The sequence below is a fragment of the Xiphophorus maculatus genome, chromosome 7, assembly GCF_002775205.1.
Source record: "Xiphophorus maculatus strain JP 163 A chromosome 7, X_maculatus-5.0-male, whole genome shotgun sequence".
Classification (NCBI taxonomy): domain Eukaryota; kingdom Metazoa; phylum Chordata; class Actinopteri; order Cyprinodontiformes; family Poeciliidae; genus Xiphophorus; species Xiphophorus maculatus.
The window spans coordinates 6,259,012-6,286,540 of NC_036449.1; the positions used below are offsets into that span (position 1 = coordinate 6,259,012).

Genomic DNA, 27,529 nt, shown 5'->3' on the forward strand with positions numbered 1-27,529 from the left:
AGGCGAACTGAAGGCTGTCCAGGTGTGCGGGGATGAAGTCTCTGATGTACCTCAGAAGAATCCTCTCAAAGCACTTCATGATCACCGGGGTCAGAGCGACGGGCCGGTAATCGTTCACATGTGGATGAATTTCTCTTGATCATTAGTCCTTTAATCCAAGAAAGGTTCTTTGGGTTGATAGAAGACTGACTTTGTAACTGTCTTTATGTGTCTCTGAAGGTTCAGATTTTGGACCCGATCACTAATTTCTAGCTTTAAGAGCTGTCTCCTGATTGGTCCAAAAACGTTCATTGAAAGTAAAATTGCTACTAGCCCAGAGAAACATTACAAAGTCCAGCTATTTAGCCAGCTAATATTAGCTTCCAGTTTTACTCCACGAGGAGCACAACTGAAAATTAACGATTCATATTCTGCATTGCAAACACTTAAAAAAAATTTTTTTTAACTAAACACAGCAAGTCTTTACTCTATATTTTGCTTTTAGTCTTCCACCTCTTGTGTTCGTCTCGAGATCAATTTGTTAAAGCTGACACTGACACATTTCACACGACTATTTGTGATGGAGGTGGCGTTTAATTCCAGGTTTTACTAAGTAGCTTTAATTGAAAAATGTATTTTATAACGAATTGTCACGAGTGTGAAACGATTTACGCTCCTAACTATAAAAGTATCGATGTCATTTTAGTATCAAGTAACAGGATGAAATGCAACTGCTCCCTTTTCACCTTGCTTTAGATGTTTGTGTGAGTGCGGTGAAGCCACGATATCTTCCATCAAGGTTTTCATAGACGACTTGTCGTAGTCACTCGCTACTGCAGAGACTAACGTGTATCGGTTAGACCACATGGTTATCGCCTTATTGTGTGCAACACTGGAAAAGAACAGAGAACTCGGTGCAGATTTACAACACACTTTAATGTCCAGCATGTGTGTGGTCCTTTGGAAAAGTGTAGCCTCAGCTGATGTTGTTCCTGTGTCTAGATGTGCTTATCTCAGCATTTTTACCGGTAATGGCAGGTCAGTTTTGTAACTACGGAGAACGTCCCTCTAGGAATGATGGGCACAAACTAAAATCACCCTCTGACCTACAGTGCCTTTCAAAAGTGTTCATATTTTGTACCGTTACATTGTATTTTATATTTCTTGTTGCTTCTTTCAAACAGTGACTTCCTTCTCCTAACTGTTTTCACAGAGGGTGAGTTTGTGGAGTGAAACGGTAGTAGTCGTCCCATCAACAGATTCTCCTACAAAAACGGATTTAATTACAAATGCAGGTGTTGTTGTTGTTTTTGTTTGTTTGTCATGGAATAAGTGCATTGAATTTCCACAACAGAATGACACTAAAATTACCTGTCTTTTTTTTTTTAATCTGGTATTTTTCTTGTCATTAGGTTGGAAACTACTTTAAAGCTGCGGTATGTAACTGTTATTTGAAAAAGAAAAAGTGTATTTTATTTAAATTTTTGCTCATTTTTAAAAACTCACAATGTTGTGACATGAGACATTCTGTAAAAAAATGTGGAGTGTAGTGTTATCTAGAGTCTAGCCTAGTGTTATTTTGACCGGAAATAGCACTATTTCCGGTCAAAAACAACCAATCAGAGCCAGGGGGAGAGCGTGTTGGCGCTGTCAGTCATGCTCGTGAACGCGCTGCTAAGTGTGCTAAAGCGGAGGAAGCACTCACAGCTCCAGGAAAACTGTTTATCCACCGTTTTCAGTGGCCATGCTAACTAGCCTTAGCATTTGTGACAGGCTCCACTGTTGGGAAGACGCTGTAGCATGACGGCACATTCGCAGGCATGATTGACAGCGCTGCGACATGATTGACAGCGCAGCGACACTTCTGGTGGTTCTGATTGGTCGTTTCTGGCAGTGGTTTATTTCTGCAGGTTAGCGCTGGAAGAAGACGGAAGAGCTTGATTTCTAATTTTTTTTCATGACATAGTGACAATTTAAATAAATGCAAAAAACTTTTCTGAAAGTGAAATACCGCAGCTTTAAGGGGTATGAAAACTTCTTCAAGGCAACTTTTTGTTTTTTTTTAGCTTCCTTTGAGCATTTTCAGTGCAACTCTGAAAGGACTTTTTTTTTTTTTTTGGGACAGTCCTCCTTTGCAGAAGTTAAGCTAGACCAGAACATAAGCTTTTAACGGTGACACTATTTTAAGGCTGTTGGTAAAGTTGCGTATTTGAGTCCTGCGACGGTAATGAGGGACATTTTTTTATTATATCTGAGTTGCTTTTGTTATACACTGTAATTAGGGAGCAGAACAAAGCACTCAGCTTTGAAATGTGTTGTCCATACTGTAATCCCTGCAGTCAGACTGCATTAAACAAGTAAATTAAATGTCGTCCTTTCTTTTATGTAAATTGTCTCCCCAGATATCGAGATGGCAATTTTATTGTCTTGTTTTATTTAGCTGTATGTTTTTTTTGTGGTATAATTTGACAAAGGATATTTTGATGAGGAAAAAGCATTTTTTTCTTCTTCTTCTGCCAAACACATGAACTTCAGCAGGGAATGCATGTGAAATTAATTTTCAAAGGTTTTAGCCACAGCGTTAGCTAATAATTAGCTGGTTCGGGCCACACACATTAGTTACTGTTGAGTAGTTCAGTTGAGACATGTGGTATGAAGACCTGCTCTTCATGGCACCTAATATTAAAAAAAAAAAAAAAACTTTTGCATTTCTTGTGCCTTAGTTTGTGAAGACGTTGCAGATCATTCTGTTTTCTACAGATAGCTGGCTTTGTACCCTTTTTAAATATTTGCTCAACTTTGGCATCCATTCTTAAATTGCATTGCTTGTTGTTGTCCACTGACGCAATGTGTGCGTAATCCTCTTGGTTGACTAGACACCGCGTTTATCTTTGGTCATTCTTGTTGGAAAACGTCTAGAAATCCAGGATTAGAGCAGGTTTCATTCTTTTGTTCAGGCTTTAAAATGGATTTGGAAAGATTTTTCACCCGATGCTGGGGCCTTTGCCCTGCGACAGACTGGCGACCTGTCCAGGGTGTACCCCGCCTCCCGCCCGGAACGTAGCTGGAGATGGGCACCAGCAACCCTCCCGACCCCATTAGGGACAAAGGGTGACCAGAAGATGGATGGGTGGATGGATGGATGCTGGGGCCTCTCTGGCTGACTCACTCCAGCTACTGAGTTTCAGCAGGTGGTAGTTCGTAGGCAGAAGCAGTTTTGGGCTCAGAATGTACATCTGTGCACCTCGAGCGGTCTGCTCAAGAGGGAGATACTGGGGGAAGTCTGTCATATACTTGTAAGACCAGTTTTCATTCAGTTTCTGTAAAGGGGGGGGGTTATGGTTTCTAGAAACACCATTATTTCCTGATGAGCTAGTTTCAAAATAAAAGGAGCTTTTCCAATCAAGTTGAACATGTTCCTGCTGTACCCTTTCTGTACTGACTGTATGCGCTTCCTTGTTGAAGTTTAAAGTTTCACCCTGACTCCTCTGATGCGGCCTCCGTGACTGAAAATTAAAGTTTGGCACAATTCTGCATATGCCTTTTCAAAACTGCGTTTTTATTTTAGAAGTGCGTTTGTGCGCCTCTTTTGTGTTTGGTGAAACAAAAATATGCTCAAGAGGCGTGGATTTCTCAGTGTCCTGTTGTCTCTGACAGATAGGTAAATGTTCCCTCTGTGGCCGAAGTGGAGTGACTGAGTAATGTATGGATTTCTTTTAATTTATGAAAGAGAAAACAAATGCTTGCGGAGGCTCCACCTTGAGGATGTGCGGTCAGATAGGAAAAAATGAAGAAGGCCAACTCTAACGGTTAATTTAAAATGAAATAGAGGCGTTCATTAGAGAAACCTTCAGACTCCCACTTCTGTCCTGCTAATATTATTCTGTTAAGCAATTGCATAATATAGTGCATATGCTATGCTAACGGCAGCTGCTGATACAGATTGTCTGACAGACAAAATAGTCTTAAAATAGACACGGTTATAAAAGTGTACATTTTAATCCAAGTTCAAGTTAAAATTCATTCCAGTAATTCATTTAAAAATAAGGTTTTGTGTTTTTTAAACTCCCAAAATGATCATTTTTCTACGCCAATGTAGAAAAATTGAATGTATTTATTTTATTTTAGCAATTCCAAAGTACATGTGAAATATATATATATGAAAATCTGAAACAGAACACAGTAGAAAACCAAATCTGTTAAAAATAAGTAGAAATATCTTCACCGAACTATCTACTCACATTTTATTACATTTCCCTTTTATTATTATTATTATTCGTTGTTTAAAACCTTTGTATGTTCAAATATCACTACGCCGTGTCTGGCTGAAGGATTGCCATTTAACGACGGCAAATTATAGGCGGAGTGAATGTTTCTCCTAATACAAGATCTGTGCTCCGGTGCTGACGTGCGTTGGTCCGTCACGTGACCTGTGGAATGTTAACAATGCAGCGAGTGTCCAACTTTGTGCTGCATTTCTGATCCTGCCTGGAGTCTAGGCAGAAAATGGAGGCTCGTTTCATCACATTTAGCCCGCTGCTCCGTCTTCGCCGACCTCCTCCGCTCCGTGTTCGCACTTAGCCGCCTTCAGAAGTCGACTTTGAACGGAATTTACCCCCGAGTCTTGACTTTTTTCTTATTCCTTCTATCACATGGTAAGTTGAGAGTTACTTTTTCAGGGAAGGGGAGTGGTGGTGTGACATATTTCGCGACTCGTTGCTAAAGTAATGCCTTCGTTGAGGATGTGGTACGGTTTAAGAAAGTAAAACGTGTTTTCAGTGGGTTTTAAGCCTGTTCGGGGGCTACCAGAACAGCCTCCATTTTTTTTCCAGTGCTGGAATGTGTTGCTTCGCTCAGCCCCCTCTCTTCCCCCTCCAGCCCTGCCTGGGGTACAGTGGAGAAGGCTACGGGGCTTCCTAAAACCTTTCGTATCTAGGGTACCGAAGGCAAGAAACAACCCCCACAAAACCCACCTATTTTTTTTTTTCTTTTTAAAATGAAAAAGTCAAATGTAGAGATTACAATAAAGTATAAACAGTTTTTGTGAACAATCTACTTGTTTAGTAACACTAAAGTGAATCGATATGCAAAAATGTTGAATATCAAATCTTCCTTCAATCACTGTTCAGCTTTAACTTAATGCTACCTTCCAATGAACATGACACCTCACTGGATTAAAATAACCTCACTTAATTGTAATTTATTTTTTGTTGCTTTTTTTGAGCCAGTAGTTGTATTGTGTAGTCTTCTCCCACTCAGACATGTTGTGTTTGTGTTTAATGGAGCTGGGTCGGGTCACATCTGTACTTGTTGGAGCTGAGCAGCAGTAGAGTGCCTCTGCAGCAGCTTCCTCTGAGGTTTACAGGTAGCCTGTCAGAGAGCATCCACAGGAATCACTGAGCTCTTCAGTGTTTACATACGGAGGCTGAGGCTGCCTCTGCTCAGATGTGTATTGTGAAATTGGGACTGAAACAATCAATCAGTCCCTCCTGGCTCTCAAGCTTCTTTTTTTTTTATACAGTTACCATCCCTGTAATAACTGCATTTGAAAGCAATAGTATTATAACTGACTTTGCCAGTTTGGTGCATCTTTTATCATAACAATTAGACTTTTCCTGGCATGTACTGATGTTTGGTTTGAGGTTCAACCTGCCACATACTTTTTCTTTTCTTTGTGGATGTGATTTTTTCCCCCCAAAAAACATCAAACTTTTACTTATTTCAGCGTACGTCTTGGTGGTTGTTTTGTTTATATTTTTAGAATGGCAGTCGTGTGTCAACGCCATTGGAGGGACACTTGGTCCAATCCAATCTCTTAACAGGCAGATTGATGCATCTCTTGTTACCGTTTTCACAAAAACAGACTTTCTCACTGCATGACAGGTCGCAAGATGCTGTTTTTCTTTTATTTATCCAAGTTTAAAGTTTTAAAAATAATCTGATGAACCCAGAATTCCATGTGAGGAGATGCGGCCATTTTTAAAAAAAATTTTCCCAGCCATCTATTTTCTTCCGCTTATCCGGGGTCAGGTTGCGGGGGGAGCAGCTTAAGAATTTTTTTTATTTATTTATTTTTTTGCTGACCCCAACTTCAAAATCCATCATGGCTACCTTTTAAAATAGTTAATTTTTTATATTTTATTATATTTGTCACCCAACAACACATATACAAACTGCACCAACCTCCTTTAGTGAGCATGTTGCTCCATCGTTTAAATGTACCAAATGCAAAGAAATGCGCTATTAGCTTGAATCGCTAGCTTCATCTAGCTTTGCTACTGGGTGTATTTGTTAAAAAGTTCCAAGTAGATCTGGACCAGAGCGAATTGATTGCTAGATTTAAGTTCTGATGATGACCCAAGTACCACCAGTGGCTCTTACACCACAACTTGAGAACCACAACGTTGGTTTAATTCTCAGTGTTTTTATCGTGAGATGAACACGATGTGTCCACATCTGTCTGCTCTGCTTGGTTCTCTGGTTGTTTCTGTCTTCTTCACATCCCACAATGCAACAGAAGCAGAGATCCTGGAAATGATCTTGTTTTAATATTTTTGACAGCCATGCAGGTTCTTGAATATTTGGACTGAGACTGCAGTTTTTGTCTTTTTTTTGGACTGCGTCAATACACCAAAACTTAAGACATCCACTTCTTTTAGCTTTGTGAGTTTTAACCATTTACAGCACAGGTGTCAAACTCCAGTCCTCAAGGGCCGCTGTCCTGCAACTTTTAGATGTGCCTCTGCTGCACCATATCCAAATAGAATAATTAGGTCATTAAGGCTCTGGAGAACTGATCTACACAAGAAGGAGGTAATTAAGCCATTTCATTCCAGTGTTTTGTACCTGTGGCACATCTAAAAACTGCAGGACGTTGGCCCTGGAGGACTGGAGTTTGACACCCCTAATTTTCAGCCAATGCTCTTTGACTAACATTGACACCTAGTGGCAACTATGTAAACTGCAACAAAAGTGGAGTCATGGGGAGTTTGTTTTGTGGTCTTGTTGTTTAAAAAAAAAAAGAGTTGTCACTATGTTACTGTAATTATTTGAAAAAAGACTCGAGGTATCATTTTATGTGACGATGAGCTTTGGGATGTCTGCATTAAATGTGAAAATATGCCTGCATGTAATGTTTTTTTGTTTTGTTCTTTGCTTGTGGATATTTTTCTTTTCCCTCTCACCTGCATCCAGGTTTAAGTCGTCCGTTTGTGTTTTTCGCTCTTTGCTAAGTTTGAGGGTCTGTATTTTGGTCAGCAACACAGGAGGTCCCATGGTTGCGGCGTGGTATTTTACTTGTGGAATGGAACGCTCATCGCTCGGACACGGCACTTAAAGCATCGCAGGAATGGAGACAAGAGATCCTGGAGATTGGGAGGGAGAGAGTCGTGGCGGGGGGGCATTTATACCACTTAGCCCCAGATTACTCCACCACCCGGCCATTCGGCGAAGGCAGAAAAAAAAAACTAATCAAAAGAAAATGTTTTTTTTGTTTGTTTGTCCAGAGTTTATCTGTGCAAACAGTGAGGGCAGTGTCCTTCTCAGAAACGGCCCAGAGGGATGTAGACTGCTAGGGAGGCGGAGAAGAAGGGGTGGGTATGTACTCTGGAGCTTTTTATGTTTGACCGCTGCATCTGCTAGGGTTGTTGCTCCAGGCAGTGGCAGTATGGCTGATATATTTATAAAAAGGAATAATATTTTCCGTGTGTCTGTGGACATTATCGCAGCGTGGAGTTTCTTTACGGTTTAGGACACCGCAGAAACCGTTTTACCACAGCCTCAGAGTTCCTGTTTCAAATGTCCCGATCTGATGTTACACTGAGGTAACGTTATTTATTTATCTGTTCATCTGAATCAGGTGTGTTAAAGCAGGGAAGCATCTAAAGCATGCAGGACGGTGTGCCTTAAGGACCAGGGTTGGGAAACACTGCTGTCATAAAAAATGAATACAGGTAAAAGTAATAATAGAAATTAAAGATGAATTAGAATAATACCAGTATTTATTTAAAATAAACTCATTTTCATCTGTTTTTGCTCGAGTCATTTCAGTAAGTTTGGAAATGTCACAATCTTATCTTTTTAAGTGCAAAAAAATACATAAGATGGATTTGTCATTATTTTCACTTGTTAGTTTAATTAAAGGCTTTTGTTTTCTTTTACTTTACCAGGAGTACCGTGATCAACAATTTCAATCCTTCCACAAATACATGATTGTCGAAAGTAGTTCTGCTTTTGCTCACTTAGCACCCCAACTCTCCACTGAAGAATTAAAAATAACTAATTTTCAACTTTAAAGCTTTTTTAATTTTATTTCATCTTAAATCGCCCTAAATGCAGACATTTATCAAGAGTAGAATTTTTTTTTTAAGAATGTCATGTAGTTTGGTGGTGATGTACTTGGATGAAGAAGGTAATAAAACTTGCATTGCTTTATGATTAATTAAAAAAAAACTTATAGGGAGGATTCCTATGATGTTTTAAAAAGTCTAGAGAAGTACCAGTTGTGGATAAATATATAAAGAAGAAATTAAATATGATAAGAAGTTTCCCACAAATGCATTTTATAGCTATAATATTACAATATTTTATTGCTTTTAACATATTGACCACAAATTGTTAAAAAAAAAGCAGACTTTGGACTGTCTTAAGTCTGGGTCTCCATTGGAAACAACATGGTTCATAAAGATGGTTTGGTTAAGATTCTAAACAGAGGAGCAAAACTGCAAATATTTGAACTTTTACAAACCAAATAATGGAACCAAAGTTCAGATTGCTTTAAGGGATCTCCATTAAATGTAGGATTATCCAGTCATTGGACAAGTTCAAGTGGTGTAGATAGGAATTAGAGCTGATCTAAGTCTGTTCACAGGATGCCAGAAACCAGCTGGGACATGTTCATATAGTTCCTTCAAACCTGTCAGGCAACGTGATACTCATATTGTTTCACAATTGGAACATACAGGAGAGACACGACTGATGTATAATCACCTGATCTGAAATCTGCATAATAAACTAAGACATGAGTCTGGTAAGGTTTAATGTACTCCATCTTGTGTTAGAGTATACATTATTAAGTGTTAATAAACTGGTATTTCATCACCCATTTATGCATAGGTTTTCTTTTGGTTGTTTTTAAAAATGGTCAAAGTAATGAAGTGGTGGTTTTACAGCTTAAACACTTTAATAAACCCCAATATGAGCATTTATTATTACTGGCCTCTTAAATGTTGAGGATTTCCACCATCTTGATCTAATCCTTGTGATTATTCAAATGTTGAGAAACAAGAATGTCTTGATGCGGGAAGTCTCCGTTCTGCCTGTGGAAATACCTCCGGCTCATCATTTATTCCCACATGTCAGCATAATAGTCAGATAAAATTCTTTGACTGCTCCACCTGTCAGCCATCTTCAGACAGAGCAAAACCCATTAAAACTAGTATCATGAATGTGTCTGCGATGCTGCCAGAGGGGGATTTTTTTTATCCAGGACTTTCTCTTTTGTCTGAGATAAATCAGTTTGGCGTTTGGGAAACCAATCTGTCAGCTAGAGGGCTGGAGGAGATCATTGATGTGAAACTCAGCCAAGTGAATCCCGAAGAAAAGAGAGGTATTAAATTTAACAAAAGCAAAGCTGTATGGGATAGTTGAATCACTTTAAGTGAAGCTCATTAGCTTTAGATGATTTCCTTGAACACAAAAGTTTGGCTGATGAAACATGTCCCGTATTCAGACCCAAATCACACTGATCAGTCCATCATGATAATAATAACCCATTCCAGCATCGCTTTACAAGGCTTATTCCACTTCTGAATTCTTATCAAATACATGTTGAAAATAAAGTATTTTTATTTTAAAATGACTCGAGTAAATGCGAAAGTGCAGCTTTCAAATTCATTCCTTTATCAGGTTAACAATAGCTATCCAAACCAACTTTTCCCAGTGTGAAAGTAATAACTCCTAAGCCTAGTAAGTGGAGGCATTGATATTGAGTTTTTGCTAAATCTGTCACCATGAAGGAACTTTTGGCCTTTCTTCTTTGAACAGCCCACAAGTTCTCAATTGGGTTCAGGTCAGGGGAGGGATGGGGTTGGGGTTGTCCGACATAAAAATCATTGTCTTTTTGAAAGATGTTGACATTTTCCCGTTCCATTGCTTGAAGAAAGTATTGCTAAAGCCTGGTAGTATGTTTGGGAGTTGATTTTGAGTCCATCTTCAACTTGAAAGTCTCCTACTAACTCGTCTTTAAAAATGCTAGCCTATAGCAATACCCCACCTCCACCTTGCAGGCGTCTGACTCAAAGTAGAGCTCTAGTTTCTGATCCACCCAAAGGCCATCCATCTAGTCCGTTAAGAGTCACTCTCACCCATAAAACCTTTGAAAAATCAGTCAAATACTTCTTGGCCCAGTCTAGCCCATTCAGTTTAAGTGTCCTGTTCAGAGGCGTTGGGATTTCAGCCTTCCGTACCATGGCCATGTTTCTGAACTCTGAAGATTTTCTAGTTATTCCACTTAAGTTGCAATTATGGAATGAGACAGAGATGAAAGATGATGACTTTCTGGTTGTCATCATCAACTTAAGTCTTGATTCTTCTCATTTCCTTGGCAGATATTTTGGGTCTTTCTTTCTCAACACATTTCTTGGGACCCTCGTCGACTATTTGCAGCAAAATGTTTGATGGTTCTGTGATCACACCCCATTCTTAGCAATTTCAAGAGTCCTCCATCCCTTTGAGAAACTTTTAGCCCATTTTGTCTAAAGAAAAGAAGGCGCCTACTAATTATGCACCCCTTGATGTAGGGTGTTGATCCCCTTTGGCCCCACCCTCCATCGCTATACAGATGCACATCACCTGCTATGCTAAAATCCACCAAGCATTTATCTTCAACCAAGTTAGAAAATATGCTTAAAAATGATCAAAACACTCCCTTGCATCAACCCCTTATCTGTCATGATGACACCGGTGTCCTCATGGACCCATTGACTTTAGGATGACAGCTAAGGGGTTAATAATTGTGCATGCACTGTAAGTTTGGTACCTCATTCAGAGTGGTGCTAACCAGGGAGTCCAATGTAAAATGGACTGGCTGTAAAACAGCTGGCTGTGGCTCTTAAAGCTCAGAGTAATGCTATTTTTTCCCTTCAATCTTTATTGGAGTGTAATGTTATAGAGCACAGTCGGGTGGTTATGTTTATTGCAGAATTACTCTTAGAACCATGTGTGGTTCTTTGCAAAGTTAGCATAACAGAACACTGTAGACCTGCCGTGAAGCTACTGCTGATTTTATATAGTTAGAAGAGGAATCCTTTTCTGGTACTGACAGAATTTAATATCTATTAAGGCAGCCAGAAAATATTTTTAGCCATCATGAAGTTTTTTCTTCTGTTCTGTCTAAGTTTCAACCATGCAGCTGTTTATTAGTTTCAGATTAAACAAACGAAGGGTAGTAACCCTTCTTGATTGGCAGCAGAACATGACCTGTTCATGATTCTGCCACTACCGTGTTTTGCAGATGGTGCAATATTCTTAGGTTACAACAAATGTAACTGCTTCTGTTTAGGCGTATCGCCCCAAACAGATACTGTTTTATAACTGAAGATATTTTTATACAGTTCTAACAGGCTGATTCATATTTTGGGACGTTTTGTTATTAAATTGTTAGAACATGAAAGTTTTACAATAATGTAAACTGGGTGATCATGAGTTAGAGAGCAAGTTGCTTCAAGATCTGTTGCTCCATCTGCTGTTTATGCAGAAATGAGTTCTCTTAATTCTTGCATTGCAAGTATTTCACCTCTTTGCTAACGTGAGGCCCCTGGACAGAAACACGTGCAGCCCTTCCACATGTCATCCCAACCGCTCCGGAGGAGTAACACTGTAGTGGCAGAATCCAGAGTATGTTTTTTCTTCAGATAAGGCCGTCAGGTGGTGTTTAATGTCCATAAACGCCGTAGAGCAGAACAGCCAAAAGGGGTCTGCTCTGGGAGGGCCGCTGGCTTGTTGTGACTCCCGGCTGGCTTGCTAGGCTCTCACAGGGGTGTTCACCGATGACCGCGCTGCAGAAGTATGCAGTCACCGCAGTTCAGTTGTGCAACTAAGTCTTTATGACTGCTGATATTCCTGAATTATGCGTGGACGCTTAAACACCACTGATATAGAATGTGACTCGCTGGTTTCCAGGTAACGACATATTCAACTAGGTCCTATATATGAGTTGTGACATTTACGGACTATTGCCAGCATGCCTGATGGGGCTACAGAATGTTTTTTTAAAGGAGCAGTGTTATGTAAAATAAACTCTTTTTTTTTTCAGTTTTACATAATTTTATAATGTTATTCCCTCGTCAAAAACAATTCTAGAGTTTTGCTTTGATACTTTCAAGCATGTTTGAGAAATCCCTTAATCTCCATGTCAACCGTTCAGCTATGCCAAATGCCTGGGTGGCTCCGCTTTTGAGGATGAAGCTCCTCCTCTGAGCTGCAGATGCCAATATTCCGAGCTTCCACCTTACAGAGTAGACATCCTCTGTGACTCCCCCACACAGTTCCTTCAGACTAGCCAGCAGCAATTAGCAAACACCTGTTGGATCTGTGTATCTGGTGGGCTCAATATGTGAGCTACTTCTCAGTTAAACACTGGTAAAAATATTGCTAAAGGGTTAATAGACATGATGACTTCTTCAAGGCTGGGTTTCAGAAGGAGCAGGAGTTTTTAAAGAGACAGAAGCCCAATTTCAAGGTGATAAATTTCCTTTGTCATTTGACATAGCATTTTTCTAAGAATTGAAGGTAACATAGTTACTTGATCATGCTATTAACTGGTACTATGTGTCTGGAAAACACATAAAACTTCTCTTTTATGGCCTTTGTCAGTCTTCAGTCTCCAACACAGCATCCTTGTGTTTCAGAGACAAGCTCCTCATTTCACCGTTTGTTCAGATAGACCATAATAAGCATGACGTATGACCACAGTATGCACGTTCTCACTGGATCTCTTCCTCCACAGGCGCACACTGGCATCATGGTTTGGCTCTGCATTGCCCACACCCGCGGCTGCATTTCCTGGAACAAGCTGCAACCTGAGCCTTGAGGCTCCCACCATGGAATGCTTGTAGAATCCAGGATCGCCTCCGTCTGCTCCATCAGGACTTAGAAACACAGTCAGAGGGAAACGACGCAAGAGGCGGGCTTCTAAATCTGGGTTTCTGCGCTGAGCTCCTGGAGGCCTTTTATCTATTTAGGTCAGCTGGGTGGAGAGGGTCCAGTTGAGCGAGTGCCAGTTGGTGTGCGGTAGTCTCCCCCGATTTAGAGTAGGTGACTGCCCGGGGGTGGGGGGACACTGAGGCCATGAGGCCCAAGACGTTCCCAGCTGCCCCGTACGTGGGCAACACACGGCAGAGGCTCCAAGAGATCAAGGAGGGCCTGAAGCAGCCAGCCAAGCTGGTGAGCCAGGCGCTGCACGGCGGGAACTCCCGGTCCGAGGGGAGCAGGGCGGCCGACTCCAAGAGTGGGAAGGACACGGCCAACCGGCAGCAGCAGCTCCGGCCGCCGCAGAAATTCAACAACTATCAGAGCGCCCTGCGAGAAATCCGCAGGTCCCTTATGCCGTTCGCCAACGAGTCGGGGGAGGCCGGAGAGGTGAACAGGCAGATGCTGCAGGAGCTCGTCAACGCTGGCTGCGACCAGGTAAGCCTGACCAAATCACATCGTTTGTCATTTATCGTGATCAATATCTTGACTTGATAAGAATTTTCATTTATCTTTGTCACAAGAAGTTCCCGGGTTTGAAAACCCCCCAACCTGTCAGGATTGTTAGTTTTGGTGCTTTCTCCACTCTTTCAGGGTTTCCCCCAGTGTATTATAATTCTGGCGGGCCACCAGGCTTTACTGGTGCTCCCACCAGGCTAAACATTGCTTATTTATTTAAGTCTTTTTAAAATGTTTGCATTTTTTAAGACTTTGTAGTTGTTCACGTATTAATCTTCCAATCGTCCAGTAATGCATAATTATCAAATGATATTTTTTAATTTCCTGTCAACTTAAAAAAAAATGTAACTCAAAAACATGACGAGCCGCTGGATGGATGACTGCCGTAGCGCCCAACCACTGGACTTTGTTCAATGAGAGTTTCAATAGATATCAATAAATTTGAAAATATGGTTAAATGCAGTTACTATGTACTGCTTAGTGTTATAAATCACGCTTCTTTATGCGACTGCTGCTGTCCTAAAGAAGCAAATTACAAATAGGTGAGTTTTGTAAGAGCATCATTTGTGCCATGATTGCTGCGTCAAGCAATCAGAGCTGTACGGTTACCTAGAAAAATGGTAAAAAATAGTTCTTATTGTCATGTTTATTATCACAATAATGCTACAAAATACTATGATAAAAATTTAAGTCCATATTGGCCATCTCTAATCCAACACCTACATATTTAACCAAAGAGGATTTTGTTTTACTTGGCTGGTTATTGATTTGACACAATTACATTCTTGGGAGATTTCTGTGCGACTTCCTGTTTTACCACCAAGGAATCAAAAACACTTTTGTTATGAAGATGAATAGAAAAGATATCCATCTGTCTGTGTGGTCGGGGGTGCATGAGAATACACAAGCTGTGTTAAAGGGGTAATTTGAATTAGACAGGCACCAGTGCTGCTAACCGGATTCACATTACTTTCAACTTGATTGACATTGACTAGTGAAACAATCCAATCTTTTCCCAATAGCAGAATCTCTATTTGGAGTGGTTGTTTGTACTGGAAAAGTCTCAAAATCAGCTATTCTCAGTTTCAGGCAAAGTATTTATAGTGAGATCAGAGAAACCTGGAGAAAAGTCAAAGGGAAACCTCATCTTCTATGACACATAGTTCATTAACTTAACAAGAACAAGGATGAGTGTATCACAGCAAAGTTAAACGCATAGGCTGCTATTTCATCACTAGCCAAACCCGTCTAATTAAAAATGTTAAAGTCAGCATAAAATGTGAGCTTTGTGATTATGTATGTGGAAATATTTTACAGTGACAGAAGTCTCACCTTTGTAGCACGACATAGCCGTTGCACCTAATGTGAACAATCAATGACCACTGATGGCAGGACGGCGACAAAACGTGTATTTTAATGCTGTTTTGTGTTTTGTTGCGCGAACAGTAAATGAAACTTGCCATAATCACAGGGTCCTCTGAAATCGGTTTTCCTAAATTATAATTTTTCCAGTTTTTTTTTGTTTTTTTTCTAAATGTTACTTTTACCATTCTGTTTCTCTTAACTCAAAAAGTGTGTAAATATGAACTGATGGGAAAAATACGTCTGCAAATCTACAGACAAAGAATTCCACATTTACTGTCACTCATCTCTTACATATATGACCAAGGGCTTTTCGCAAGTGATAGAATTAAAATAATAACCTATGTAAATACTAATCATTATATTTAAGGAGGCCACTGAAAGGAGAAGTGGAGATGAGTACATTGCAGTAGGTGGCGGTTCCAGATAAACGCTTGGCTGGAAGCTCCTGTCCTCCTCCTGAGCTGCAAGGCCGAAGAAGTGTGAAGTGAAGATTGTATAGCTCGTTTAGATGATATGTGACCCTGACTCAGGCTGCAGCTATGTGATTAATTTGCTTCTTCTTCTTTAGAGCTGCAGTGTACATGTAAACTTAGGGAATGTGAGAAATAAAAGAGAGGTGCGGCAGAAAGTGCTTTCAGAGCAGTAGGGGATTGTAACTGGAAGCACATCTCTGTCGGTTTCTCCTTGCGAGTGAAAAGAATCTCACTCTCTCCTGTCTTTCCTTGTGTCTGTACTTGATTGGCATTCGTCCCCACCGCTATGCGTCCGACTTGAAGAAGTGGAGCATGCCGGTAAACTTGAGGTTTGTTTCACCACGGAGTTGAGTGGACGCTGTTTATTACCTTAAATTTCTATAAGTTTAAGACATGAACCTGAGATTTTACCCTTAATCGGGCTTCATCAGCGCTGTTGAATGAGGATGTTTGTGTTGTTTCTAGTTTCTGCATACCTGCATATGCATTAGAGGGGAAACTCTCAAAAGTATTCATTTTTCAGCATTTTCTCCTTTGGGGGTGAAGAAATTGAAGCAAGTAAGGCATTTTTAAAGGGTGACTAAGCTATGTGATTAAATCAGACTGTCCCAGCAAAATGCTGTTAGTCCAGTTAAGATCTGGGGAATCTGTGGTTAAAAGCCCTTGTGATCGAGCGTGGTATGTGAAAAATGCCCCCACTCAAACCCATCACAGTGATACGAAGAAGTAAAAGAGGAGCAGGCAAATTGTTCACAGCTTATCACACACAGAAACCCGCTGTTTGTCCAGTGCTTGCTGATTGTGGGACCTTTCCTCTGCGTCTTTATTTCCACATCTGGACTAGGTGCTTTTCATTTAAAAAAATGTTGCTTTGTTATTGTTGTTTTTCTTGGATTTTAGGATATCAAGAAGTCCACAGATGTTTTAAAAAAATCTGATGTTTTTTCTTGTTTTTGATTAGCAACAACTCTGGGCTGGTAGGAAAATCACTAGGATCCCAGAGGGATGGTAGGTGATTAAAAAATGTTCCGCCTGAAATTTGCAGAAATTCCTCAGTAGTTGTTATGTCCTGTTTCTGAATCAAAACCTGGAGCAGGATTTTGTTTCAAACTTTGGTAGAAAAGATGACATTCTCCTTATTGGCGCTGTGAGGTTGTGTCATGACATATTTTTGCTCTGGAAATGTTGATGGATTCAACTAGTAAAATAACAATTGGATACATCGCAATTTTTCATAGTTAACATGTTGAAAGGCTGAGTCGGACTTTTGAATGTTCGTGTTTAGCGCGTGTGAGCCCAGGCAGTGGTGTGGCGTTTATAGAGTATGTTTCTGATTAAATGAGCTCACTGATTTGATACCAGTGCAAGAGCATCTATAAAATTGTCCAGTTTGTGTGAACCGTGGCGCAAGGAGCACGACCAGGTGATGCCATGCGAGGCCAACGCTGGGGGATGGGGTCGGCGCTGTTGGCGCGCGCCACGGTGCGTCCAGTTCAACGTGTCTGCTGTAAACTTAGCTTAAACCAGTGTTGTAGTACTCGAGACTGATCTTGGTCTCGAGACCATTTTTTGATGGTCTCGGTCTTGTCTCGGGTGCTGAGGACTCTGGATTTTATTTGAAGACCACAAGCAGCGAGCTGAGCCTCACCTGGGATTGATCAACCTCTCTAACTGCACCGGCTGCCATTCTATGAGAGCATGTTCCTCCTGTCTGTACATTGCCAATAAAATGGCTAAAGAACATTTAATATATAAACAGATTTTTCATAATTTAGCTTATGTATATATAATGTAAAGTGTTGTCACCAACTGTGTGTGTAACGTGTTTCGTGTGCTGAGGAGCGATCAGAAACGGCAGAGAACAGATTCGAGGTGATGTAGGCAGTTCTCCTGCCTCATGGCAGGGGGCGCTCATGATCCCAGACATTGTGACTCCACAACTGCAGAGTAAGAGACAATAACAGCGAGCTAGAAATACAGTAAAGTCAAGTGCAGCAATATACTTATAGTTTTCTCCTCTTACTACATAAAACCATACTACTGCAACAGACTGAATGTTCTGTTCTTTGTGTGGGAAATAATTGTGTGTGTGTATTTTTTTGTGGCGCTGTCAGTTGCTATGGCAACAAATCTGCACGTAGCTGCGCTGATACAGAGAGCGAGAAAGACGTGGTTTTGAGTTTTACTGTAACGGTTTCTCCCTTTGCTGTGGAGCACAGCACAAAATTAATAATACCTAAATTGACATGTAAAAGAATAATCTTTTTGGCCTCCAGCGTTGTCCGCATGCGCGAAATTTCCTTATGTAAACAATAACATGCAGGGTATATATATCTGTAAATCTGATTGTGGTTAAGTCAGTGCCTCACTAGCTTTGCACCTCACCGCACGTCACTGGTCAGCATTGCATGAATGATATGGGCAAATGCCCAGGGCGTTATCTTTCTAGATAAGCAGAACAAAGAGTTTGTTCTGCTTTTAATATTGGTTAAATTTATTTCAGCTCTTAAGTATTTAATATCTAGGTGTTTTTATGGGGATGTGAATCTTTCAGATCAATTTGATTAGCAATTTTGATCATATTCCACATTTTATTGTCATGTAGCGGGGCGCTGATCTTGGTCTTGACTCGGTCTCGACTTCCCTCGGTCTTGTCTTGGTTTCGGACCCTAAAAGTTTTGGTCTTGTCTCAGTCTCGATACACTCTGGTCTTGGTCTTGTCTCGGGTTAGGTGGTCTGGACTACAACACTGGCTTAAACCTAGCTTAACGGTGCTATTGAGATGAAGTCATGATCAGGTGCTGGTAACACCTGACATGTAATCCATGCATAAAAAGAAACCCAAACAAATAAGTTCAGATATTAACTTGGGTGTAATAATGTAAAACAACAAAGAGAAAAACTATTGGACACACGTAGAAAAAGTTATGGAAAGCCAAGACAGCAGCTGAAATCTATCAGCGATCAGAAATGTTATCTTTAACATTTATTTTGCAAAAACGTGCAACAAAAATGCACTGACTTTACTATTGGTTTCGAACTGCCTGCTGAGGACAAAATGCCAAGTTTTCACCTGGAAGTGTGTATCTTTGTTTCAACCAGCTTACCTGCAGTGTGTATCAAGATATTCCTAAGTTACTACCCAGATAAACTTTGGCATCTCATTAAAAAACATAAAATAAAATTCAACCAAATCAACGTTACGTTCGATTAGTTTAGCTGTGGTGAAACAGTAACTCTACAAAACTTTGCTACATGTGGATACTGGGACCCAACCGATGCCTAGCTGGTTCTGCTATTTGTTTTATAGTGACGGTGACATGTTTTTGGGGGTTTTTTTGTACAAAAACTCCTACTGCTGTTACATTTTGTCCCTGAACTCTGCCTTTTTAAAGGAACCACACGCTCATCTGTCGTATCACCTACTCCACATTACTGCTTATCCAGCATTTCAGCCGGTCAGCCGCACAAAGAGCGTGTTGGTTACATTTCCTCTGCACTCGCTAGCTGACCTCCATTACCGCCACGACTGTGAATGGAGCAGAGCAGGCCCGACCCAGTCAGTCCAAACAGGAAGACAATATTCAATGGCAGCAGGGTGGAACAGTTCCTCCTGCTCCGGTCCAGTCACCACCCAACGTGTCACCTCTCCTCCTCTTCCTCTGTCTGTCACACGCCACTGCAGGGTGTTTGGCTCTGTTTTTTCCTGTGGACCGGTGTCTCTTGGATTGTTTTGTTGATGTCTCTTTTTTAAGATGGCTCAACAAAAGAAATGCAAAAGCGAAAACTCAAAATCCTTTCAGCCAACGCTCTAAAATGTCAGGAAACAATGGTGTCAGACTACCACAGTACTTACTGAAAGTGTTAAAGTGTATATTTTAATCTAATTGATTTCATTTAATGCAAGCCCGTAGTAAATATATGGAGTTCTATAAAATTAAATTGATTTTTTTCTGTGGAACAACTCCAATTTATTTACAGTTGTAGAGCGTAACAGAAATATTGGCCATTAACCCGATTTTATCGATTGAGTTTTCTGGTTTCTAAAGGTTTTTTTGGGCTTTATTTGAAAGTAGCTTGACAGGAAATAGGGTATTGAGAGAGGGGGAAGACGTGTGGCAAAGGTCATCAGGCCGGGAATCGAACCCGTGACGTCTATCGAGGACTGAAGCCTCCATATGTAGGCTTCAGCTCCCCGGATCTCCATAGCGATGTCAACCCACCCAAGAACTACTATCATTTTTTGACAAGCGTGTTTTACAGCTTCTACTTATTTCGATTTTCAATTCAAATGAACTCACAGAAGAAATGGTTGAAATAAATGTGTGAGTGTAATCCTCCGCCTTGCTCACTTCTTCTTCTTCTTCAGATGGCCCTTTGTTTTTCAGCCCATCTCCTATCAGCGCTTCTCGTCTTTCCTGCCTTTTCCCAGCTGCAGATTACATACCAATGGGGCACGTTACATAACTTTTTTTTTTTTTTTTTTTTTTAAGGAGGAAATGTTTTTGAGAGGGGTGGCATGCCAGGCATCAAAATGACAAGAAAATCCAGGAAGTGAAACGAAGGGAGGCTTTTGATGACTTTTGTACATTTTCTTCCCTGACCCTCTGAGCCAAACCTTTCTAGACCTTCAGGATGAACTTTGGCCCCTAGCAGGAATCTGGTTCATTACTAAGCACATAAAGGCGTTCGATGTGTGATTCAACATTGTTTTTTTTTACATAATGAGGCCAACGGGACGTGACTTTGGGGTGGGCGGCTCGTTGTATGTTTGGATGTTTGCACAGAGGATGAGGCGTCCCTGGAGTCACCCTGTCATAACATGTACTATTAAATATCTCTTTGCACATGTTTCAATAACGAGGAAGAGAGGATAGACCGCACCACTCTTGATAGCCATTCATGTGGCTTTGATTTCTGGGGTCAAGTCTGATCTGGGTCAGCAACGAGGCTTAAATATCAAGAATACTCTGGGAAATGTTTTCCAGAGGGGAAAACTCTTGGGATTGATGCATCTGTCTGCCACTGCAGCTCGGGCATCTTTTGGTAGAAATTGCAGGCCAGCGTTTGGGATAAGTCGGCGGTTTGCAGCTCTCTGACTATTATGACAAGGGTGCAAAATGCGGCCTGGTTATTTTCAAAATGAGAACGAGAGAGAGAGTCTGTCCAGATCGGAAATAGCTCAAATTCCTGCTTCCTGTGCCGAGGAATTTGAGCGAGACACATCTGTCGCCATGACTACCAGGGTCAGGAGACCCGCCCACATCCAGAGGGGGTGGAGGGAGGGAGGGAGGGAGGGAGGCAAAGAGGGGCTGTCATGGTGGTTCTACTGAACCTGGACCTGATTAAAGTCAGATTACAGATTATGGAATATATGAAGGTTTGAATATTTCAGATGTGATGGAAAGACGGAAGATGACAAAAGCAGAAAAACATGTTTTGGTTTTTGTGAGGATCGAGTCCATCTATGCACTGTCTGTGTTCAGAATGGTGCTTCACTGATGCCCCCTGTTGACACGAATAAAAGGAATTCACAGGAAACTAGTGTTACACTAAGAGAACACAATCACATTGATAAGTTTATTTATAAATCTTTTTACTACATTTCATCATTTGTTTAAGCAGGAATCCAGAAAATGTTCTTGAAAGTCGGAGCCTCGTTTCTGAAAGTAAAATTTTTTTTGTGTGTGTTTGTGAATTGAGTTTTTAAATCATTACTGTGTGCTTATTAGCTTTGTCGCTTTATTTTTATGCTTTCTTTTATCTTACTTTGTCGTTCAGCACTTTGTTTCAGCTGTGTCTGGTATTAAAGTACCTTTATAAAAAAAGTTAATGATAATGATAAAATTGCAAATGTAGAATTTAATCAGGGATGAGTTGGTCATGTTTCAGGAAAAAAAAGACGTGTAAACAAAAACAGTTGGTGAACCGTTTTATTATTTTTCTTATTAAAGTCTAATGTTCCAAATTCAGCTTCGGTGATGTTCTGTGGGCTTCATCTGTGCACATCAATAATAATATTTATCACCATAGACACAGGATCAATATCGATTGATAAGATGAAGAATAGAATAATTTCACTGAACTCTAATCCAGAACCGCTCAGCATTCTGGGAGATGTAGGCAGAGGAAAGGCTTTAGCTGTTCAACCTCTCACAGCTGGATAGAAAAGTGTTTAATCCCTTTTTAACGTTACTTTTAACCTGACATGACTCTCATCAGACTACATATTCTATTTTATTGAAATGTTATAATCCTTTCATCAAGGAGACAACACTTCTAGCATGTTTTTTTTAAACAACACTTTGAAGTACTTTTTTTTATAGTAGATTTTATTTTTTATATTTTCCCCAGAGTTTACTGAAAGAAACTTTTCAGTTTCTCATCACAAAAACCATCGCTGCTTTTGCCTCCCGTCTCCTGTCGTCTTTTGTATTTCTCCCTCTTCAATCTCAATCTCATTTTTCAAAACCTCCCACGTCTCTCTGACGGTCGGTCTGGTGTAACCTTTGAAACGTATCGCCAGAAAGCGCAGAGCAGACGTGGCTAAAAAAAAAAAAAAGGAAAAATGAAAACAAAGAAAGAAAGAACCAAATGTGACAGCAACAGGGCGGCTCTGGCAGCCGACGCTCTCCTCGGACCGCGCAGGAATGCAGCAGACACACACACACACACACACACACAGGAAGCAGCATATAAACACTGATGTGTGAGCGTGGTGAGCATTGAGATTTAAAGGTGCATGCCAGTGTGGGAGAGGACGGTATAGCAGGGTCCAGTAAACTCACACAATATGGCACACACAGTTTACAGAAAGTGCAGGACCTTGACGTTTCCTGGCTTTCTGAGCTCGGTGTGCCTACAGTTGCTGTGCGAGCTGCGCTTTTAAACAATTTAGATTGGATTTAGTTTCCTGCTGGCAACTGCAGGCTGCCAGCCTGTCTAAGAAAAAGCAGAAAGTTGAGTCAGAAAAGCATTCCTGGGGGAAGACATCTCTCCAGGCGTCATTCCCTTCATTGTACAGAGCAAAGAAAATAGATTATTTTTTGTTCCTAGGTATTCTTCTAGTCACTTTGTTTCAGTTTTACAATAAAAATATATGTTTAGGCATATTACTATGTATATATTCCCTGTGGATCAGCTGCTGCTATTCCTGCCTGTGGCCAGTAGGGGGACCTGAGCGACTTTGTCACAGCAGTCAAGCATTAAAATGTGCCTGAAGTGAGATCATATGCCATTTGAGGGGATTTCCTCACCTGGGTGTGGCCCCACATTTCTTGCTGCCTAGCACTCTGCCTCTCTGTTTACTGTTGTTAAGCAGACATGAAAGCATCTCTGTGTTGGTTGCTCCCCATTCCCAACATTTCAAGAGATTCATACTCATAGTAAACATCAACACAAGCATAGGACGGGTGTTATATAGCAAAACACACAGCAGAAACCCTAAACTCGTGTGCTAATGAGCATCTTTTTTATGCTTAGTATTTTGCTGAATATTCATGTAAGCAATGCTTATTTTCATGTATGGTTGAGTAGAGCTGCACTCTGATAGAAAATGATAACTATTATTTTGGGTCAACTTTGAAATCCTCAAATATATAGTGTACTTAAATGCTGAAAAACAAAATGGTAAACTCAATATATATATATATATATATATATATATATATATATATATATATATATATATATATATATATATATATTTATTATTCTAAAAAATACAAACTTTTTAGAAGTTTTTATTCTTCTAAAAATGAATAAAAACTAATACTTAATTTGAGCAAACACATTTTGTTTACATTTTTATGCATCTACTTAAGGATCCTGCTGAGATATCCTTTTTTGTTGTTGTTACCCCTCCAGGGGGTCTTTTGTGGGCTCTAGTGTCCCTTATATGAAAGTAGGCTGGAAGGAGAGGGGGAAGACATGCGGTAAATATCGTCGGGTCCGGGAGTCGAAGCCGCGTCGAGGACTCAAGGCATCCAAACATGGGTCGTGCTAACCCTTACGCCACCACAGCACGCCCTGCTGAGATATCTTGTAGAAAAACTTAATATTGGAAGATTTATTGGGTCACATTATACAGGGTAGTGCTACCAGATGGTATTAAGTCAAATGATGAATAAGAAAAGATTTCCTGCTCATCTGCAAGGTAAAACACTGGACTGTTCTAAATGCCTCAACCAGATACTCTTGGATTCAAATTCAGTTCAAATTCAAAATACTTTATTGATCCCAAAAGAAAATTAAATATCAGTTATCAAATCAGGGCTTAGAACAGGACCAGGTTCTTAAACCAAGCAAAACATTGGATTTTTTTTTTTGTTTTGTTTTGCCACACACAAAATACGTCTGTGAGAGATTATAAATAGGCCTGTCTCAATAACAAATCTTGACAGACAATAAATAGTCCCAGAAGTTATTGCGATAAACAATAATGTTGTTTTGAGACCATTTTCAAGTAATATATTGATAATGTCATAGAGATGAAAGAAAACTTTCTCAGAGATCAATAAACTTTTAACCCTCTATGGCATGGCGTTGCCCTCAGGCAACAAACCACATAGCTGTACCTCACATTGCTCCTTTATTTTATTTTTTGGGGGGCATGATTTTTGACATATTTTTGTCCAAAAAATAGTTCTTTTATGAATATAGTTTTTGTTTGATTTGTATTTCATTTCTCATAATCAGTGTAGACAATCTTGGTGTTCTAGACCAATGTTACCCTGAGGCAACAAACCCAAATCTGGTTCCAGGAGGTGTCAGAGTCCGATTTTATGATTGACATGTAATTAGGGACCACCAAGCTCCCAAAGAATGCAGGAAAATATTTCTTCCCCACAAAAATAAAAAGTCATGCCATAGAGGGTTAATTGTAATGAACAAATTTCTCAATCACAAATGTTCTTGTGCGTTTGTTTTGACAGGAAATGGCAGTGCGGGCACTGAAGCAGACTGGAAGCAGGAATATTGAAGCGGCCTTGGAGTACATCAGTAAAATGGGTTACCTTGACCCTCGCAACGAGCTCATTGTTCGGGTCATTAAGCAGACTTCACCGGGTACGAACACCACAACACTCTGTTACTCTTCACTACATCCGTTGACTACCTGAGTGAAGTTGGCCCCACCAAACTTCTTCAAGTTAAACAAAACTGCTGTTAAACATTGTTCTAGGTTTGTGCAGCAACAATTGTTTGTAATTTTTAAGAAACCAGCTCTATTCCCATAGTAACAGAATCAAACTAAATTTATGTAAGTTAATTGTGCTATGTTTGTGCAGCTAAAATTTGTGTAGCATAGTTTGAAACTAGTTTTATTTAATTTGAAGAAGATGCAGGCAGCCAACTTCACTTGGGTCTGTTGTATTAGCTGGCACTATTAATACTGCTGCTGAACAGGATGTAATGAATGACGTTTCTCTTCCGCTGAAGGAAAAGCCGGCATGCCGAACGGGATGGACCACCGTCCCGCTTTAGAGGTTCCGGGTGAGGGCGGCGCCCTGAATCCATATCATCAAATGGGGGCTCAGATGTATGACGGGGCAGCAGGTTACGGCCCTGAGAGCGACCTGACCAGAGCCTACATGGGCGCTCCCCCTGTCATTAACTACATGATGCCCCCGTCGAGCACGGCTCAGGGCCCCGCTATGGGCAACCCAATGGGCCGGCCTCCCAGCATGGGCAGCTATCCTCCGGGGATGCCCACCCAGAGCAACCCGGGCAGCGCCATGTACCCACCGGGCGCCCCGCAGAAGGCCTACCCCGGCAGCATGGAGCAGCACGGGCACATGATGAGCTACAACGTCCCTGGTCAGCCGCTGCAGCTCCAGCCGCAGCCACCAGGGGGACCAGTCCCGGGCCCGCACTACGACTACGCTCATGCCAGGCAGCATATGATGGAACCAGCCGGATACGGGGTCAAGAGGACCCCGTCCTTCCAGAACAAGATGCAACCGCCCCCGATGGGACCTCCAGACAACTACGTCAACATGCAGGCGAAAGGGGCGATGTCTCAGAATGGGACGGCGGGCGGAGGATACCCGGCCAACCTGTACCTGTCCTCTCACTCCCACCCCCGCCAGGCCAGCCCCACGTCCCACCAGGTCCACATGATGTCCCGGTCCCCCGGCGGCGTGCCACCCATGGGCCCTGAGTTCTCAGACCTGCCTCAGGGTATGATGACCCCCTCCAGAGCCAGCCTCAACCTGGACCTGTATGAGCACCACTGGGCCGGCCCTCCGGGTGCTGACGGGACCCCGGCAGCCAGGCAGCCCCAGCCACAGGGCCCGTTTAGAGGGGAAGTACGGGTTCCCAGCAGAACAAATTCCTTCAACAGCCGCTCCGCTGCTCCGAACGGCGTTAGACCGACCATGACTGCGCCCCCGACCGCCGGGAAGCAGGACTCCTCTATGGGACCTCCAAACACCATCACAGCTGTGACGTCCCCACCCATCCAACAGCCAGTCAAGAGCATCCGCGTGATGCGACCAGAACCCAAAACGGCGGTGGGTCCGTGCCATCCTGGCTGGATGGCGGCTCAGGCGCCGGACGCGGCAGAACCTCTGCCCTACATGCCAGAGGAGACTTATCCACTAGAGCCCGCCCAGGAGCAGCGCTGCCCCCCTCCACCTTACCCAAAGAACCTGCTTATACCCGCGGGGGAGCCGGGGGTTCTGGAAGGAGGCGGCGCTAGCGGGCCAGATCTCAGCAACGCCACCGCCAGAGGTGGCCGCAGTGGCAGCGGCGGGAGCGGGAAGGCCGAGGAAAGCCATCAGGTCAAAGAGAAGACGAAGGCGGGCAAGGGAGAGAAAGCGGTGAAAGACAAGAAGCAGATCCAGACGTCACCCGTTCCCGTCAGAAAGAACGGACAGGACGAGGAGAAGAGAGAGTCGCGCATCAAAACCTACTCGCCTTTCGCCTTCAAGTTCTACATGGAGCAGCACATCGAGAACGTGATGAAGACCTACCAGCAGAAACTCAACCGGAGGCTGCAGCTGGAACAGGAGATGTCCAAGGTGGGAAAACACCTCCTCACTACTAGGACCCAACTAATGAGCAGTTTAGTTATCGATTTATGATGATTAAACAATTAATCAAAGATTTGGGGGTTTCACTATATAAAAAAATGAATTTAATTTATTTTAAAAAATTACATTCAGCAGATTCCTCATTTAACCACATAAGCCTTTCTATACAATAAAATAGATACACTAAATGATGCAAATAAACACCTGAATTCCTTTTCTAAACAACAAAATAAACATTTTGTTGCCTCAAATGTAGTAAAACAGCATTCCCTGAATTGCTAAAATAAATCCTTCTAACATCAACATGTAAAAAGCTCAGCTTGACTTAACATCAACACAGTGTAGGACTGATCTGGGGATTTAGTTTTTGGATTAACCAGTTACTCACTGGATAACAAAAGGTTCTTAATATAAGAATTTGATCCAGATGAAGCTAAAACCACAACTTGAAGAGTTCTGGGTAGAACCGATTTACAAACAATCTGTTTTTCTTAAATGCAAAATCTATTTGATTTTTGTACAGTTTGTTGTTGAATATGTTGTTCCTTAGAGTCTTCAAACTCCAGATTGCTAAATTAGTTGACGGTTATTTCAATAATTCATCATTATTAATCCGATTAATCGTGTCTGATCCACTTTTATAACGCTCTTAAAACGATAAATATTAAAAATATTGATCAAATCTCTAAGTCAGGGGTGGGCAACTCCAGGCCTGGAGGGCCGGTCTCCTGCAACTTTTAGATGTGTCTCTACTTCAACACACCTGAGTCAAATAATGAGGTCATTAGCAGGACTCTGAGAACTTGACTGCACTTAGGAGGTGATTCAGCTGTTGGATTCAAGTGTGTTGGATCAGGGAGACATCTAAGAGTTGTAGGACACCGGCCCTCCAGGACCAGGATTGCCCACCCCTGCTCTAAGTGCATGGATTGTCCCTCATAGTTTGGCTGAATCGTCATATTTCCAATTTGG

The 27,529-nt window shown here is 41.5% G+C and overlaps 1 protein-coding gene across 2 annotated transcripts in view; it reads left to right on the top strand.

Annotated features, from left to right (window-relative positions):
* The first annotated feature begins 4,189 nt into the window (after positions 1-4,189).
* Positions 4,190-27,529, top strand: part of lats2 (large tumor suppressor kinase 2) — a 31,251-nt gene continuing 7,911 nt past the window's right edge. Inside the window, exons 1-4 of one of the 2 annotated variants that reach the window (XM_023336763.1) lie at positions 4,190-4,634; positions 12,986-13,665; positions 24,458-24,590; positions 24,963-26,545. In XM_023336763.1, coding sequence (XP_023192531.1) covers positions 13,327-13,665; positions 24,458-24,590; positions 24,963-26,545 — 2,055 coding nt within the window. In that variant the 5' untranslated portion in view covers positions 4,190-4,634; positions 12,986-13,326. Of the gene's footprint in view, positions 4,635-6,827; positions 7,932-12,985; positions 13,666-24,457; positions 24,591-24,962; positions 26,546-27,529 lie in introns of those variants that run through there. The other variant, XM_023336764.1, reaches the window with a different exon arrangement.